Source organism: Crocuta crocuta, unplaced genomic scaffold (genome assembly GCF_008692635.1).
Source record: "Crocuta crocuta isolate KB4526 unplaced genomic scaffold, BGI_CrCroc_1.0 scaffold152, whole genome shotgun sequence".
In the NCBI taxonomy this organism is placed as follows: Eukaryota; Metazoa; Chordata; class Mammalia; order Carnivora; family Hyaenidae; genus Crocuta; species Crocuta crocuta.
In genome coordinates, this window is record NW_027528798.1 from 3,508,003 (window position 1) to 3,526,529 (window position 18,527).

The 18,527-nt window shown below is 48.7% G+C and overlaps 1 protein-coding gene and 1 long non-coding RNA gene across 3 annotated transcripts in view; one reads left to right on the forward strand and one right to left on the reverse strand.

Moving 5' to 3' along the window:
* The window catches only part of LOC144224513 (uncharacterized), a 173,496-nt gene extending 159,379 nt beyond the window's left edge, over positions 1–14,117 (reverse strand). The window contains exon 1 of the long non-coding RNA XR_013333070.1: positions 12,491–14,117. This is a non-coding gene — a long non-coding RNA (uncharacterized LOC144224513). The remainder of the gene's footprint in view (positions 1–12,490) is intronic.
* CDH5 (cadherin 5) overlaps positions 1–18,494 on the forward strand; it is a 36,821-nt gene extending 18,327 nt beyond the window's left edge. For both annotated transcript variants that reach the window (XM_077755515.1, XM_077755516.1), the window contains exons 3-12: positions 669–957; positions 2,049–2,165; positions 3,119–3,283; positions 4,168–4,355; positions 5,880–6,130; positions 9,694–9,836; positions 11,461–11,585; positions 11,941–12,049; positions 14,125–14,370; positions 16,373–18,494. In XM_077755515.1, the coding sequence (XP_077611641.1) occupies positions 669–957; positions 2,049–2,165; positions 3,119–3,283; positions 4,168–4,355; positions 5,880–6,130; positions 9,694–9,836; positions 11,461–11,585; positions 11,941–12,049; positions 14,125–14,370; positions 16,373–16,887 (2,148 nt within the window). In that variant the 3' untranslated portion in view covers positions 16,888–18,494. The remainder of the gene's footprint in view (positions 1–668; positions 958–2,048; positions 2,166–3,118; positions 3,284–4,167; positions 4,356–5,879; positions 6,131–9,693; positions 9,837–11,460; positions 11,586–11,940; positions 12,050–14,124; positions 14,371–16,372) is intronic.
* Positions 18,495–18,527: the final 33 nt, after the last annotated feature.

Genomic DNA, 18,527 nt, shown 5'->3' on the forward strand with positions numbered 1-18,527 from the left:
AGAGAGAGAGGGAGTCACAGACTCTGAAACAGGCTCCAGGCTCTGAGCTGGCAGTCAGCACAGAGCCCGACGCAGGGCTCGAACCCACGAACCGCGAGATCATGACCTAAGCGAAAGTCAGACGCTTAACCGACTAAGCCACCCAGGCGCCTCTGGAATTCACTTTCAAAAGTGCCATTCTGCTCACTGGAGCAGCTCAATATCTGGAGTAATATTATCTCCATTCTACAGATGAGGCTACCACAACTCAGAGCAGTTAAGAGACTTCTCAGGAGCAAACTACCCCTTGCCTTCCGCTGGCACCAAGTGTACTCCTTTACTCAAAAAACGCCTTATGAGCACCTACAATGCCCGAAGCACTGCTGGAGGCATATGAGGGCAGGGTGCTGGGCGAGTCAGACTGATGTGGTGTTTGCAGTGACCTGGCTGAGAACATGCTAATGACCAGTCAGAGACTCCTGTAAACACTGCAGTGTCACATTCAGGATCCCTCGCCAGCACCACATTCAAGCGTGCACAAACATGCAGGTATGCACGTACACACACACACATATACACACACCGACATAACCTACATACTTGCACACTCACATGTGTGCGCACACGTTCACACACGCACACAGCCACCCCTGCTCAGAGGAGAGCTCATGGCACCTCTTCTTTCCTAGATCAAATCAAATGTGAACCTCAAGAACGCCAAGTACCTGCTCAGAGGAGAGTCGGCCGGCAAGGTCTTCCGGGTCAATGAGGACTCAGGAGACGTATATGCCTTTGAGAGGCTGGACAGGGAGAAGATCCCTGAGTACCACCTTACTGCCCTCGTGGTAGACAAGAACACCAGTAAGGACTTAGAGTCTCCTTCCAGCTTCACCATCAAAGTTCATGATGTGAATGACAACTGGCCTGTGTTCACGCACCGGCTCTTCAACGCATCTGTGCCAGAGAGGTCAGCCGTGGGTACGTGCCTTGTTTGTCCCTCTCACTCCTCCCCTTCTCGTCCCCAGCCTGAAGGCGCCTCTCTTATCAGCGGCTTCACTGTCTGGGATCAGGATTCAGTGAGTTCAGGGCGGCTGCTTTTTTATGTAGCTTGAAAGAAACTCTGATTCCTAAAGATTAAACTCTGACCTGGCCCCATGGTGAGCCCTGACTTAGTCACAGACTGAGCCCTGACCCTAGTCATAGACTGAGTCCTAATCCTCATCATAGACTGAGTTCTTACCCCAATCATGGACTGAGCCCTGATCCTCACCATGGACTGAGTTCTGACCCTGATCATGGACTGAGCGAGCCCTAACCATCAGAAACACATAGACAGTAATGTTCTCATTATTCTTTGGAGCAAACCCCACCCACTTCCCTAATTCAGGATTGGCACTCTAAGGGTGTAGCCTTTGCACATGAAGAATTACCAACTCTGGCACCACAGCAAAACGACTCCTCTCTAGGACTTATGCAGGAGTGGAGGGGGAAGACTAGAGCCCTCACCCCAAGATGTGAAACCAGCCTGGATCCCAGGCTTCTTGAAGTTACCACTTCCTCAATTCTACCCCTAGCCACTAGGAGGTACCAGAAAAGGATTCCCTTCCCCACCCCTTCATCCAGGGTTCTTGGCCAAGAACCTGGGAGATCATTACAGACCTTCCTGTTAAGTAGGGGGTTGGGGATCCTGGAGTCCAAGAGAAACAGAAACGTAACACTCACCCTGTGGGGCACCTTTCCATTCCTTTGTTCTCATCCTTCCAGGAGAAGGAAGAAGCAGCCCTTGCCTCTCCTCTCTCTCTCCTCATGACCCTAACCATCTGCCTCCTCCCTCACTTCTCCCATGACTAAAAACTACCTGTTCTCTTTGCCTCCTTCAAAGATGACTAGGCTGAACCTCCAGCACTTTGCCCCCTTGCAGTCTCCTCGGGAAACAAAACAATCTTTTCTCCCCCAGGCCCTGAGGACAGTACGTTGAGGGAAGAGCCTGAGCCCCATCTGTCCTCATCTGGAAATGGGGCATGGGGCCGACAGTCACAAGGCAGTAACCCTGGATTCTCTCTCCTCAGGGACCTCAGTCATCCGTGTGACAGCCATTGATGCAGATGATCCCACTGTGGCAGACCATGCCAGTGTCATGTACCAAATCCTGAAGGGAGAAGAATATTTTGCTATTGATGGTTCTGGTGTGTATCACTAATCCGCTGGGGCAGGCACTGGCTTGGAGCCAGGTAGGGGGGATATCTGAGGTGCAAGCATTGAGGGAAGTCTAGTCTGACGGGTGTCAGCTACCACCCAGCCACACGATCCCATGGAAATCGTTGCTTATACACATTAAAACAAGGTGGCTGATGAGGGAAGAAGGAAGCAGACAGCTGCCAAAACGTGGACTCCAGTCCAGGGAACAAAACCAGGACCCAAGGAGTGACACAAGAGGCAGAAGAGAATGCTGGTTAGCAGCTCTGGGTGTAGAGTAGGACAGATCTAGTTTCCAAACCCAGTTCTGCTACTCACTGCCTCTAACGACCCGAGGCAAGTCAACTATCCTCTGCGAGCCTTAGTTCTCTCACCCTTAAAATGGGAAAATGTACGTTCGCTTTGCACGGCAGCTGTGAAGTCTGCATCAAATAATGTATTACCTGTGGCCCACAGTAATTATCCACTCAGTGTGACTTTACAAAACCTATAAGGACAGAGTTTGGGGAGCAGGACAGAAGTCCAGGAGGTCAGGCCTGGGACACACCATCTTTCAGAGAGATGGCAAGTATATAGCACGGATACCACCACAACCAATGATGTGCCAAGCAGGCATCACTATCCATCACAGCACTCTCTCCATGCTAAGCCGGGCTGTGGCCTCACATTCTGTCTCAACACTGTGCTCCAGGCAGCCAGGACCAGTGCTGGACCAGACTGTCTGGGCAGCTTTGGTCTAGCAGCGCAGAGTGTGAGGGTAGGGGGTGGCTGGCTGGCAGTTCTAGCTCTCGCTGCACAGTGGAGTCACCTGGGGAGCTTTCAAGTCAGCTGTCAAGTCACCTGATTTGCATCAGCTTTTATGTTAACTCTGAACAGGGCCCAGGCACCAGTATTTTCTAGAAGTCCTTCAAGTAACATGGCTCCTGCTGGACATTTTTTGCAGGACTCATTTTCACGACAACCAAAAACTTGGACCGAGAGACACGGGCCAAGTATGAGATCGTGGTGGAAGCACGAGATGGCCAGGGCCTCCGAGGAGACTCAGGCACAGCGACAGTGCAAGTCACTCTACAGGACGTCAATGACAATTTTCCCATCTTCACCCAAAGTAAGCTCCCCTCCAGTGCCCTGGGGAGGATTGGGGTTGAGATACCCCAGACTCAGTGGCCTGGGGAATCTTGTGGAGAAGCTCAGAGTCCCTCTACCTCTCCCTTGACCCCAGGGTGGGCCTAAAGCCCAGAAAAGTCATTTTGGTGCATCCTGCACACCTTCCCAAGGCTGTCCAAATGCCACCTGCCATGGTGCTTTCACAGGCCATGGGGAAATCACACTCCCTGCTATGTGCCACCACTTTGCCCAGAGTCCCACTACCAGAAAGGAATAGTTTCACCTAGTTCTAGGGACTCGGAAAACTCTAGGCCCTAGCTAGAAAACCCCTGTGAGCTGGTGAAGAGGGTACAGAAAGTTCCATAGCCAGAGCTGAGGCTGGGCCCTGAGCCCATACACAGACTGATTCTCTCCTCGCAAAAAAATGTGTGACAAGAGTTTTTCACGTGCCCTGGTGAAGGCTGGGGAGGAAAGTCAGCTAATTCACCACTTGTACCTTCCGATGCTGACATGTAATTCAGAGGCTCAGCCATCCCAGCGACAGGCCAGTGTTTCCAAAGTGGCCTCACTGTATATGACAGAAGCTCCCAAAAGGCAGGACTTGTCTCTCTTGTCAAATGAGAGGTCCCCTAGGAAAGTACCCAGCATACAGGTATTCAATAACTATTTGTTAAATGGATGGAGGGATGGAAGGATAGAGAGAGTAGAACCTCTTTGCCTTGGGACCCCAAATTCTTGTGATGGTATTATTATCAGCATCATCATTTTTCTTATTACTTTGTCATGCTGATTTCCCGTATAAAAAAGCATTAGGATAGTGTGAGGGACAATCACCTTGTCTATCTCATTAACCCAATGCCCTGGGGGGCACCTTATTTGCATCAGGCAAGTACACATTTGCGGTGCCTGAAGATATCCGTGTGGGCAGCTCCTTGGGCTCTCTGTTTGTTGAGGACCCAGATGAGCCCCAGAACCGGATGACCAAGTACAGCATCGTGCAGGGCGAATACAGGGACACCTTCACCATCGAGACGGACCCCAACCACAACGAGGGCATCATCAAGCCCATGAAGGTTTGTAGGCATGCAGCAATGACATCAGATGTGGGGCTCAGGGCTCCTGGCATTCTCAGGACTCACCCAGGGGCTGCTCCAAGGTCAGAAGCCATCAAAGGTGCACATTCTGGGTCAGCTCAGAGCTGGCCATGTGCTCATGAGCTTGTGACCATGGAGCTAGGAAAGGAGAGCCAGGAGAGAAGGGTCGGTGCCTTAGGCTGGGTTATCCCAGAAGCAGACCTTAAGGCAAGGATTTGAGCGTAAATAATTTACTTCGGAAGTGATCTCAGGAAACCTCAGGGGCAGTGACAGGTAAGAGGAAGGATAGAGGGGCGCCTGGGTGGCTCAGTCTGTTGAGCACCTGACTCTGGATTTATGCTCAGGTCATGACCTCATCGCTTGTGAGATCAAGCCCCACATGGTGCTCTGCACTCAGAGTGCAGAGCCTGCTTGGGATTCTCACTCTTGCGCTCTCTCTCTCTCTGCCCCTCACCTACTCATTCTCTCTCTCTCTCAAAAAAAATAAATAAGCTTTAAAAATAAAAAAAAAGGAATGGAATGATACAGGCTCCTTAACTGTCAGGTTAATACTACAGGCAAGTGGGGCAGTTTCACTGGTAGCATCCTGTAACGCCAGAGGCTGTTCACTCTCGCGCTCTCTGGCCTGCCCTGGGAACCCACCGAAGTAGAGCCCTGGTAGTGATGCAGGCACCCACAGCAGAGAGCCACAGCGTGTAAGCAAGCAGGGAGCGCTGTGGGGGTGGGTGGCCACTGGCAGCGGCTGCTGCGTACAGACAGAGCAGTCAGGCCAACTGAATCTGGAAGAGGAGGGAAGGGACATAAATGCCTCTAGAATGGTCATGCAGAGGACTGGGGGTCCTGGGCCAGGGATGGGACATCCCTCAATGCGGATATTCTAGAACCCCTCTGCCTGAGCTGGGCCCAGTCCAGCCCTGCACTGGGGACCAGAGGCACCTAGGTGAGTCGCATGGCCTCCACAGCACCAAAGCTGTCAAGGAGTGGTGAAGACAAGCGGAGATACACAGGGCAGCCATATGTCAGTGCTATAACAACCCTTGCAAGTAGTGATTACTTGTGTCAGGGAGGCAAGATGGGTTCCAAGAAGACATCTGGTTACCTTTGGATCTGGCTTCTTGAGTAGGAGAGTGTGAAGTGGGCAAAGGCAGAAGAAGCAAAGCACAAAGAAAAGGCACATACTTCAGGACCTGTGGCTAGAACTACTGGTTGGGTTCCCCTAGAGAGCAGGACTGTAGCTCGCCCACTTTGTGTCCTCAATACTTGGAGCAGGGCCAGCCACAGAGTTAGGGCTGGGGGTGCAGCCCTGAGGTTGCTGAGATGCAGTGGGGAGAAGTGGAAGACAGACAGACAGCCCTAGCCACTCTCTTGATGACCATGGAAACACCACTTTCCCCACCTATAAAATGGGCGTCATCCCAGTGCAACCTTGCAGGATTGCTGTGAAGATCTCAGGTCACGTGCTTCGCTCAGAGCAGGTGCCCGCCATACTTTTCCCTTCCACAGCCCCTGGACTATGAACACATTCACCAATACGTCTTCACCATCGAGGCCACAGATCCCACCATCAACCTCCACTACCTGAGCAGCACCTCCCCCAGAAAAACCACCCGGGTCATCATCAACGTCACAGATGTGGACGAGCCCCCCAGCTTCCAGCAGCCCTTCTACCACTTCCAGCTGCAGGAGAACAAGAAGAAACCTCTGATCGGCTCAGTGAAGGCCACAGACCCCGACGCAGCTCGGCGGAGCATCGGGTAAGGGGGTAGAGGGTGTGAGGAAGGTGATGACCACGATGATCCTGGCACCTGCAGGATTGACACTAGGGCCCAGGTGGGGAAAATGGCTTCTCCTGGCACCTACATGGGACGTGGCAGAGGCAGGACAAGAAGCCCAAGCTCTTCCACTGACCCCAGTGGCCGGTCTTGGGATCCTGTCTAGCCCGGGCACCTCTACCCAGCTCAGTCCTGGCCATCAGAGCTGTCCGCTGGCTGCGCTATCTTAAAGGGGTTATTCTTTGGAATACCAGCTCTCACAGGTCCAGCTAGGGAGATCTGATGGTCAAGAGGGTAACCAACTAGATGACATCTGTGAACATGTTTTATTAAATTTCTCTTCCCAAAACCCAAAAGGAAAAAGTGTTCATTTCACACAGTCAAACGACACAAAGATCTGCAAAGAAAACATCAGTAACCCCCACTCCCAGGTAACTGAGGTTTATGGTTTGATGTGGTCCTGTCACACCTCTGCTTCATGACCACACAAACATCTACTCACGTTTATGATGGATTTGTTGTTTGTCTGTCTGTTTGGAGGTTTTGGTTGTTTCCAAAATCTGGGGGGTCATACCATGTACATTTCATCACCACCTGTTCTTCCATCTCCACTAGACTCCAAGCTGCTACCCTCTGAGACCAAAACTATGGTTCTAACCCATGCATTCTAGAGCCATGTAACATTTGATTTTAATACAATCTCATTTTATTCCAGAGGGCTAGCCAACTGTGCCAGCACCATTAATCAAATAAGTCATCATTTTCCCACCTGTGTTATATACCTGAATCTATTTCTGAATCCTCTGTTCTATCCATTGTTGTGGCAAAGTCATTCTGTTCTATTGTAGCAGCTTTACAAAAAGCTAGTAGATATAAGCCAAGTCCCTCCCTCATTGCTTTTTCTACTTCCTGTAAGTTTTATGTGTTCTCAAATACTCTTTCATATGAACTATAAAGTTATTTTAGCTGTTGTTTAAAAAACATTGGAATTCTAATGAGAATTGTGCTACATCAATTTTGGGAGAATTATTAATGTTTCTAAGAAATCAGGTCTTCTTATTAAGGTAAAAAAAATATGTCCCCAAAATGGAGATTTGGGCCACATCGCACAAATTTTGGGACTACTGTTCTCATGGCCACACTATTCTAAATAATCTGTAATGATAATTTTTATTTCTTTATTGATTCAATAATTTGTTTTTTAAGTTTATTTATTTATTCTGAGAAAGAGAGAGCAGGGGAGGCACAGAAAGAGAGGGAGAGAGAGAATCCCAAGTAGGCTCCACACTGACAGTACATAGTCCGATATGGGGCTAGAACTCACAAACCAGTGAGATCATGACCTAAGCCAAGATCAAGAGCCAGACGCTTAACCAGCTGAGCCACCCAGGCACCCTGATTCAAGAATTTAAGAAATGGATTTCATTTTTTTCTTTTCATCTACAAGTGGTAGGGTATTTTTTGTTTTTGCTTTAACTTGCTCTGTAATACAACACAACTGTATTTGTGTCCATTTTTCTAGAATATTTAAGATTTTTGCTTTATATATCAATTTTTCTATTTATAAAGGTTCATAACTATTTTACCTTCATTTTAACTTGTAACTTTTATCCCTATGAAATTACCCAATTTGTTTTGCTCAATACTTCACCTTCAGTTCCATGTTGCCCGATGTTAAGTCTGCCAGTCCCGTTTTCATATTAGTCTTTGCCTGACAGAAGTTTTCCAACCTTTACTTTTAACTTTTCTAACTTCTGCTTTGCACCTGGCATTAAGTTGTCTCAAAAATTGAATGTAGTTGGCTTTGCTTTTCAATCTAAACTGAGATGTTTCAGGTTTAACTTATTTACACTTATCATCAAAAACGATAGGTTTGGGGGCACCTGCGTGGCTCAGTCGGTTCATCATCTGACTTCGGCTCAGGTCATGATCTTGTGGTTTGTGGGTTCAAGCTGCACACTGGGCTCTGTGCTGACAGCTCAGAGCCTGGAGCCTGCTTTGGATTCTGTGTCTCCCTCTCTCTCTGCCCCTCCCTCACTTGCATTCTCTCTCAAAAATAAATAAACATTTTTAAAAAATGATAGGTTTGATCTTTTAAATCTTGTTCACATTTCTCATTTCTCAAATTTAATGGCTTCTTTCCCCCCATATTTGCTATAGAGTCTTTTTTTTTCCCTTTTTTTCTCCTAGAGATTGGAATGCAACACATTAACTTCTACCAGAGAGACTTACTTCTACCTGTAAAATTAAAAGTGTTTTCCTAGACCTTTTGTACTTTGAAGTATCTCTCTCTCTCTCTCTCTCTCTCTCACACACACACACACTCACACAACTGCTTTCTTATGTATGATAAAGAAATCAATCTTTTCATTTAATTCTTCCCAAAACAGGCTTTTTTGGATGGGGGGGGCAAGGGGTGGGGATCAGAGAGAGAGGGAGAGAGAGAATCCCAAGCAGGCTCAGCACTATCAGCACAGAGCCCAATGCAGGGCTCAAACCCACAAACCATGAGACCATGACCTGAGCTGAAATCAAAAGTCAGACACTTAACTGACTGAGCCACCCAGATGCCCCATCAGGCTTTTACTTAAATTGAGACATTTCTTAGATGAAAGTAAGTTTTTATAAAAATGTTTCAAGACCCATCTCTGCGCATGATATACTTCCTGAGTTCTTGTATATTTACAAATACCTCAATTCTTTTGCCTTCTTATGCTAATAACACCAGATATGTTCCTATAATCTTCAGTATGTAGACACTTCCTTTCAAAATACTATCCATGTGTTCTAGAATTTAATTTTGTGAGGATAGCTGGAATAAGTCTGATTTTCTTCACAAGAACATATTTTTCTGTCTGGACTCTGTTTCGTTCCTTCGTATAACCTTAAAAATCAAAAGTGTCACGAGGCTATACGTAAACATTGATCTCTTTTGGAAATTATGCCTGATATTAATGACCTCTTTTAATCTGCAGACTTATGCCTTTCTTTAGATCAGGTACGTTTTCTTATTATATCTTTTGTTACGTCTCTGTTCTTTTTGTTCTGGAATTTTCCTCAATAATAGCAAATATACACTATATATTTCATATGTATTCATCACTCATTTCTTCATATTATTGATTTCTGGAAGAACTTTTCAAATTTTTACTTCATATATTTAATTTCTTTTCAATCATTTCCTATCTATTCCAGCTCCTTTTTTTTTTTTTCTAAATTTCTTCCTGGCTCTTGGCCAACCACCTTTTCGTGAATGACAAAAACCAAGCCCAGCTCTGGTGTATTTGTTTAAGGCTTCTCCTGCCACAGCTCTCAGAGTGCTAATGATGGAGTCTCAAGGTACCACCTCCAGCCCAGCCAGGGCAGCCCTGCTAAAATGGAAGGGATGGTCTCACCTCCCTGAGTCCCTCTAGGTGGGAGGGCACAATGAGCAGTAAGAGGAGGATGGAGAAGACACAAGGGCCTGAAGGGCCTCGTCAGTCATGCTCAGGACTTTAGACTCAGCAAAGAACAACAGAAAGCCATGAATTTCTCTCCCCTGGCAGATACTCCATCCGCAAGACCAGTGACAAGGGCCAGTTCTTCCAAATAACCAAGCAAGGGAACATTTACAATGAGAAAGAACTGGACAGAGAAGTCTACCCCTGGTATAACCTGACAGTGGAGGCCAAAGAACTGGATTCTACTGGTGAGTGGTCCCAGATGCTAGGGGACCTGGGCTTTTCTCCTTTCCCTCATTCCTTCAAAAATAGATGTAATCTGTCATTTTGGGGCTCCAGGGGTATTACAAGCTCCTGCTAAAGCACAGCTTGGCTGGGATACTATAGAGCCTTTATCCCCAAGGTGTGGATGGACGAGCACCCACATCACCTGCAACCTGGTTGGAAGGGTAGAATCTTGGGCTACCCCCAGACCGAATCAGAGCCTCTTACACATTACAGTTGAAGCAGCACTGTCATAAAAGAGTCTGCTAGAGATCTCTGTGATAAGAATCACCTAAGGGAGCTTTTAAACATAGAGCCTTCCCTGGAGGTTCTGGTCCAGTGATCCAGAAATGGGACCAAGGAATGTGCATCAAATAAGTATCACGTCATTCTTATTATCACTGATGTTTGGAAAAGACTGTTTGGGGGGATAGAAGGGGGGACAATTTAAATGCCAGTCAGTGGGTTGAATTCAGTATCTGAAGCAGCTTCCAACTTCAAGATTATTAGATTCTCCAGATTAGTGTCACTTTTGCCAGAGGGGAAGGCAAGGCAAGTGTTGGAATTTTGTATCCTTTACTTACATGAGTAAAATCACAGCTCCAGGAGATGGATTAATATCTCCACCTTCCCCAGGAGGCCACCAGGGCCCGGGGGGGGGGNGGGCCTCCCAGACTTGGCCATCCCCCTGACCACACAGCCAAGCTCCAACTGCGATGGACTCTTGGTGTTTTCCAGATCAGTCTCTGCCCCTTTCTTCCCCATCTAATCTCATTTGCACATTTTTAAACTTTAAAATAATGGTTTGTTGTTCATTTTAAAATATGGGATGAGGCGCCTGCGTAGCTCAGTCAGTTAAGTGTCTGACTTCGGCTCAGGTCATGATCTCAGAGTCTATGAGTTTGAGCCTCATGTTGGTCTCTGTGCTGACAGCTCAGAGCCTGGAGCCTGCTTTGGATTCTGTGTCTCCCTCTCTCTCTGCCCCTCCCCCACTCATATTCTGTCTCTCTCTCTCTCTCTTAAAAAATAAACATTTTAAAAAATTTTTAATATGAGAAACACAGAAAAATTGAAGAAAATCATTCCCCCATAATCCCACCATACAGAAATAATTACTGTTGACATTTTAGTGTACTTTCTCTGGTGTTTTTTTTCTATACATAATTTTATATAAGTGAGATCATAATATTTATATAAAAATCATATCCTGAGTTTTTACTTAACCTTATTCCAGAGCCATTTTCTTATAGTACTAAAATGTCTTTTCATATTACATTTTATGTGTAATTTACATGGGCATTATAAATAGCCACACATTCCATTCTTTGAAAGTGGTTTAGGGACTCCTGGATAGCTCAGTCGGTTGAGTGTCCGACTTTGGCTCAGGTCATGATCTCNAAAATATCCCTGTGCATGAAACTTGACCCCCCTGCCTTCCTCTTCTATCTCTTCATCCAGAACGCCATCCCTGGCCTGTCTTCCAGAGGTCCATAGCCCCCTCTTCCTGCACAAAGGGCACCCCTCCAGGACTCCCCATCCACATATTTTCTACCCCTGTGAATGGCATCATCTGAGCCGATGGCAATCACAAGCCCTTTCTCCCTGCAGGGTACTCCACAGGCAAAGAATCCATTGTCCAAGTCTACATCGAAGTTATGGATGAAAATGACAACGCTCCAGAGTTCGCCCAGCCCTACGAGCCCAGAGTGTGTGAGAACGCTGCCCAGGGCAAGGTGAGTCTGGCTCCGCTGGGAGGGTGAGGCACGCTCACTGAGGACAGGCTGAAAGGCACCACCTCCCACCCACAGTCAGCTGGCATTTCACTGAGCTTAATGTAACCTGCACAACAGTCTTGAGGAAAGGTGATATTATCCCCACTCTATAGATAGAGAAACTGAGGCTCAGGGAGACTCTATGAAGAACAGACTGGCGGGGAGGGTGGTCCAAAGGGGGGATTTTTGGAGACTATTTAGGTAAGTGTTGCAGAAAAGATGCAGCCACAGTCAGATCTGATCCCAAAGCCACCGCTACTGAACACCCAGCCACCCCAACACCACCACTGACTATCCCCCATTTTCCACACTCCAGCTGGTCGTGCAAATCTCGGCAATAGATAAGGACATAACGCCACGAGACGTGAAGTTCAAATTCTCTCTGAGCACTGAGGACAGCAACTTCACCCTGACAGATAATCACGGTACGCATCAAAGTTGTCGGCCTGGCTACTGGCAGGGGCAGGGGCAGAGTTATTTGAGTCTTGAAGCACCGGGGTCAAGAAACAGCCAACAAAGTAGGCGCAAGCCCTCACCAGGGTCTTCGAGTTACAGGATATTTTTGTACAACTCCTTACTGGGCTGTGCAATGCTCGGAGCTAGCCCGGCCAAACCGCCAAGTCCACATTCCCCATGAGATGCTCAGGTCAGCAAGGAATATAGAATCGACATAGGGTGCAGACGCTCGCTCAGTTCACGAACTAGCCACGGGGGCCCATCCCACACTGGAGCTCTAGGCTCAGCACAGCTGCAAATTCTCTATGAATTCTGAGGTCACTACCAAAGAGTCAAAACTGGAAACATGAAATCTAAAATGCCAAGAATACAGTGAACTTTGTCTTAATTCAGCTACAATAACTACTTACCACCAGGTGGCCCCAGGACGGGATCTGGTCCACTCCTCACAGCCCAGAGTCTGTGATGTCAGCAGCGGCCAGTCAGAGCTTCTGATGAGCGTACACTTACAGGAGTGACGATGCTGAGCAGACTGAATTCCAGCCGAAAGTAGACAAGCCTTCATGGCTTCAGCGGCTTCCTGAGGAGGAAAACAGAGAAAATCCCTGTTGGGTCTAATAGAGCAATCCTTCACCCAGCACAGGGTAGCATCCCTGCCTTTCTCTGATGACATAACTATGGTGGATGAGGACTCCTGGACAGAACAGCCAGTGCCACCTGAGAGGAAGGTCAGGGCCCCTTAGGGCAGAAGGCAGATCCAGGGGATCAGCCACAGACTCATCCTTAAGGAGCCAATCTTAGAGAAAAGGTGGCCATGATGTGCTGACAGTCAACGATAGACCATTCAAACATTCAGCTGTTTTTAGTAGTAAACCATGTGGCAAAAATACCTGTCACCTGATCCCCCATGTCCACCTCAATCCCACCTCAGATGGGGGTCTGCATTGGGATAGAAAACTTAAGTGCCACCCCAAAGACATGCCATGTACAACCAGGAGGGAAGCCTGTTGCTGCCAGATTCACTTACAGCATGAATGTCCTGTTAATATTAAGTGAATATATTTCTCACAAAGTATCAATGGCCATATACCTATTATTTTTAACGATAATAGACATGGTTACTTAATAACAAAATGTATTGAGCTTTCATTTGAAATCTAAAATATGGCCCCCTTTGCAGTTGGGCAGCTTCCTGAGGGAGCTGACCCTGCAGGGCTAGATAAATCCTGGAACAGGAAACCCCTAGACACTCTGACCACCGGCATCATAACCTCCCAAGAGCCTACAAAAGGCAGATTATCTGGCCTCTGCCCAGAGTCACTGAATCTGAAACGTGGGTATGGGAGATGGGGGGAGAGGGAGGAAAATGGCGGGGAAAGGGGAGCAAGGCTCTGAAAATCTGTTTAAAAAGCTCCCTGGGGGATTCTTCAGTATGTGGAACCACTGATTGGAGCTGGGAGGGACAGCCAATAATTGGGCCAAAGCATATTCCCAGTCAGCCTGCCCAGGACAACCTCAGTTACTGTGTCATCATTCCCTTGGTGCCTCAGGGAACATGTGCATTGTTTTCACTTTCTAACGGACTTTCAGGAATAGCAGACACAGCCTTTGAAGTTAGCCCAATGCTGAAAGACTTTGAAAAACTTTATTTTTCCCCATCGCCAAAGCTTGCAAAAATGCATTAATTAAGCCAAAAAAAGAACCACCTGTTATTAGAGTAGGGTTAGGAAGAGGGGGAGGGGGTCAGACGAATCAGTTGCCCACAGAAACTGAAAGCAAGGACTTTACATTTTGGCCAAGCCATTCTTAGAGGCTAGGTCAGAGCAGCTGCCCCAAATACCCCCTCTCTGGAGGAAGAGACCTGCACTCAAATCGCTGATACATAAGGCAGGGGGTGCAAAGGGCAGAGAAGCAGCCCAGGCTGCACGTGGGCTGGCGCAGTCACAGAGGGTCCCCTGGAAGAGGCAGGCCATATCATCAGTCTGGACAAGGGGTCAGGCACTCTGGACGCCAGAGCCTGACTCTGCAGCCCTAATGTTTCCAGATAACACAGCCAACATTTTAGTCAAGTATGGACAGTTTGACCGGGAACGTGCCAAGGTCCACTACCTGCCGGTGCTCATCTCAGACAATGGGAGGCCGAGCCTCACAGGCACCAACACGCTGGTCGTGACCGTCTGCAAGTGCAATGAGCATGGCGAGTTCACCTACTGTGAGGATATGGCCGCCCAGGCAGGCGTCAGCATCCAGGCGCTGGTAGCCATCTTCCTCTGTATCCTCACCATCACAGGTCAGTGCCCAGGAAGGGGGGGGGNGAGGAGGAAGAGGCCAGGGATCTAGGCACAGCCCTGCTTCCCACCCTGTCCCACCCCAAGCCTCAGGGCTCCATAGCAGGACACTGGGATAAGAAGCTCTACTTCCCTGGATGCTCAAGGGTGGGGGTAGATGTGGGGGAAAGGGAAGGTACAAGGCCCTTCCCTCACTTTAAAATACCTCATATTTGACATTCATCCATTCACTCTATATGTTTTGAGCACTTGGAGCATTCCAGGCACTGTTCTCCGCATTTATTTCCAAGGGGAAAAAAAAATCCTCTTTGGGGGGAAAAAAAGGAAAATTTTTAAAACTCCAGTGTAGATTATCTCTAGTGGCTTCCTTTCCTTTTTTTAGGATTCCTCTAACTTTGGTATCTTTTTTTTTTTTCTTGTTGGGGCCTCAGAAATTTTAGGAGCATTTTAGGCCTTGCCTTGGTTTGGGTTACTCAGGAAGCAGACCTTGCGACAAGGATTGGGGTATAAGTGGTTTATTTGGGAAGTGCTCCCAGGAAGCCCTAGAAGGAAGAAAGGGGAGTGAAACAGGGTAGGGAGGCAGCTGATGAAGGAAGTGTCTTCTTGTAAGTTACCAGTGCAGGTCACTGAAGGTTTCCCATCACTGGGGATGGGGAAGCAGTGGGGCCCTCCCAGCAGCAGTTTATCAGCAGTTTACCAGCTCCACTCAGCTGCCGGTAGGGGGCTCCTCCCAGGGGAACAAATTCTCCTGCACTTCCTCAGTCCTGAGATGGGGCAGGGGTTGGCCCTCTAGAGGAAATTAAGAGATCTCCCTGTCACTCTAGTGACAGGCCCTGGGGATACGGTGGGGTTCCCACATTATCTGCTCCAGGCTCTTCCTGCCAGCAGCTCCCCTTAGAGGCCCCCTGGGTGTGCCACCATCCTGGGGCTTCTCTGGCAGAGTCCACACTTGGAACCCCTTTTAATAACAATTAGTAATAATAATAATTAATAATAATGATAATGACCACCAGCACACGTAGAATCGCACGTAACCTCATAACCACCTTACCAAATATAAACAAAGCAGGGAAGTCGTCACTTCCAGCTTATAAACAAGGAATCTGAGGCCCAGACAGGGCGTCCCAGCTTCTCTTACGTATGTTAAGTAACTCAGTGCCAGAAGGACAGAGTCTGGGGGATCCTCTGAGCCTAATCGTAGGAGCTCTGTGTGCCACACGGCCCACCCATCCTCAGGGGTTGGCAACCCTCACAGTCACACCCCTCAGAGCTCTGAGCAGAGTCAACATCTACACCACTGCCCCACATTGGGACTCCGGGCAAGTCACTCAGCCTCCCTGAGTTCAGTTTGCTTAAGGGTAAAATAGGAATAATAATACCTGCCTTGAGTGAAATAACATGAGAAAATGTCCACTATGGTGCCAGCACATATCCAATAGGTGCCCAAGAACAGCCACTGTGATTGCAACGGGCAGCATGTCTGCCAGCAACACTGTTATCTGTTATCATCAGCATGGCAATCCACAAAACAATGGGTCAGAATCTTTGCACTCCATTCCCTTCCCATTTTTCTCCAAACTCTGTCCTCCCCACATTTGTACACAACATAGCAGGATTTACAATGGTTGGGGGGGAGACAGGAAATGTGGACATAGGTACATAGGTAGATGGGGTTGAGACCGGCAGGGCGAAAGGAACTTAAGGGAGTCTCACTCAGTTTCTCTTCCCCCACCCCAATCAGTGGCCGTGACAGCCAGTCAGGGCCAAATCCCCAGGGAAGGAGGATCTGTCCCAAAGTGGGGGATGAGGGGGGCTGCAGGACCCTGANGTTAGAGGGAAGGTACCCACAAGGCGTCTAGACCAAACCAACCTCTGCCTTGGCCCAAGTGTCGCTGGGAGGCTGGGCTGGCCCAGGAATTTCCAGGGAGGAGGGAGGAGGGGAGGACGCAGGTGAGCCCCAGAGGGCCGGCTGGGCCGGGTCTGACTAGCTCTGCCTCGCTGCAGTGATCACCCTCCTTATCTTCCTGCGGCGGCGACTCCGGAAGCAGGCCCGCGCACACGGCAAGAGCGGGCCCGAGATCCATGAGCAGCTGGTCACCTACGACGAGGAGGGCGGTGGCGAGATGGACACCACCAGCTACGACGTGTCGGTGCTCAACTCGGCGCGGCAGGGCGGGGCCAAGACCCCGCGGCCGGCGCCGGAGGCGCGGCCTTCGGTCTATGCGCAGGTGCAGAAGGCACCGCGGCCCGGCGCGGTGCATGGCGGGCCGGGGGAGATGGCCGCCATGATCGAGGTGAAGAAGGACGAGGCGGACCACGACGGCGCTGGCCCGCCCTATGACACGCTGCACATCTACGGCTACGAGGGCTCTGAGTCCATCGCCGAGTCCCTCAGCTCCCTGGGCACCAATTCATCTGACCCGGACGTCAATTACGACTTCCTCAACGACTGGGGACCCAGGTTCAAGATGTTGGCCGAGCTGTACCGTTCAGACCCCCAGGAAGAGCTGGTGTACTAGGGGGCTGTGTGCCTCCAGGTCTGGGGACCCAAACCTCTGCAGCTCGGGCCACTCGGACAACAGGCACTGAGCCCGCAAATTGTAGCACTGATGCCCCAGCCCAGCAGCCCTTTCTCCTAAGTCCCAGAAACCTCACCACCATGGGTAGCAAACTCTAGGTCCCTGAAATGTACGGGAACATATTTCAGTGATAGCTACCCCTTAAATGCTGGAAGATCCAGGCTGATGTTCTGTCTGGGTTTGGACATCCATAACCCTGTCACCTGTGTCCATGGGTCCTATTCAAAGACTTTCTGTGGCTCCTCAAAGCAGCTTATGGTTCAACTGCCAGGGGGAGATCTTCCCTTGAAGTCCCCGGATCACCCTGGTGAGATGCCTGTCTGCCTGGAGGCAAACAGCATGACCTGTGGGGCAAGACTCTGCAGCCCAGTCCCTGCAGAGACTGGAATCATCATCATGCCAGGCCTGCTTCAACTTCCTCACACTCTCCCGAGTCCCCACCACTCCCAGCTTCTCCCCAGACCTGTCAAGAAGGGGGAGGGAGCCTCTTGACAGCTACTGGACTTGGGTCCTGAGGTGACCTCGCTGGCCTGCCACGCCTGTTACTGCTGTACTGAGCACTGAAAACTCAACCAAAGTCAGGAAAATGGCTTGTTGAACTTTGAAGCAACTGTGAATCCATCCTGAAGGGACAGTGGAGACCAAGTGTGACAAATCATATGGTGAGGGCCACCTGCACGCCCACACTCTTGGGAATAGCTGTGACCCCAATTTGAGGCTCATCTACACCGCAGTAGTTTTGCCTGGGAAGTGGAGCAGATGTTCCCAGAGCAGAAGACCTCTCCCCTTACCAGTCACTCCTTCACACTTTCTCTCTCTTTCCATCTACTACTTATCGCTTGACCTGAAGGCCCTCAAGATGTGACCCTCAGCAACTCTGGTCAAAGTCCAAACCCAAACACGACTGCACAACAGAACTGTGTCATTTGCCTTTACACACCTCGTTCGTTGCCACATCTCAGGAAACCCCAGCAGGGCCTCATCCCTCAGGCACACCCTGCCTTGCCCATGCTCTGTGGTCATCTGTGCATCTCCTACTTTCAGCCAAATCTGGAACATTCCACTGCAAACACACCCTGGGGAAGTGGTATCACTCAACAGGAGAGGGCAGGAAAGGAGACAGACTCTCCAAATCACCCTTGGTTATGGACTGAGGTTTCTCTCTGGGCAAGGGCCCTCACACTTCAGGAGACTATAGATAACACTTGACTTTTTTTTTAAACCAACAACTAGTATGTGTGTGTGTGTGTATATATACATATGTATATATACACACATACGTATATGTTGTGGTTTTTTTTACTAATAATACTTATACATTTCTAGCTCTCACAAACATATAGAGTAAGGGGTTTTGCATGATAAGTGGGTTGCTATTTAGGTTAACAATTTTAATTCAGATTTTTTAGTTGGATGAACAAATTCCTGTAACCTTCTTTTTCCTGTCATTGTAGTGATTGCTCTAGTGATAATAACTCTATACTGGCCACACTGGTGCATGGGACGTACTGTATTTTTTTATACCTAAATAAAGAAAATTCTTGAAATCCTTTTATTTCTAGAGCTGAGAAAGCTCATGA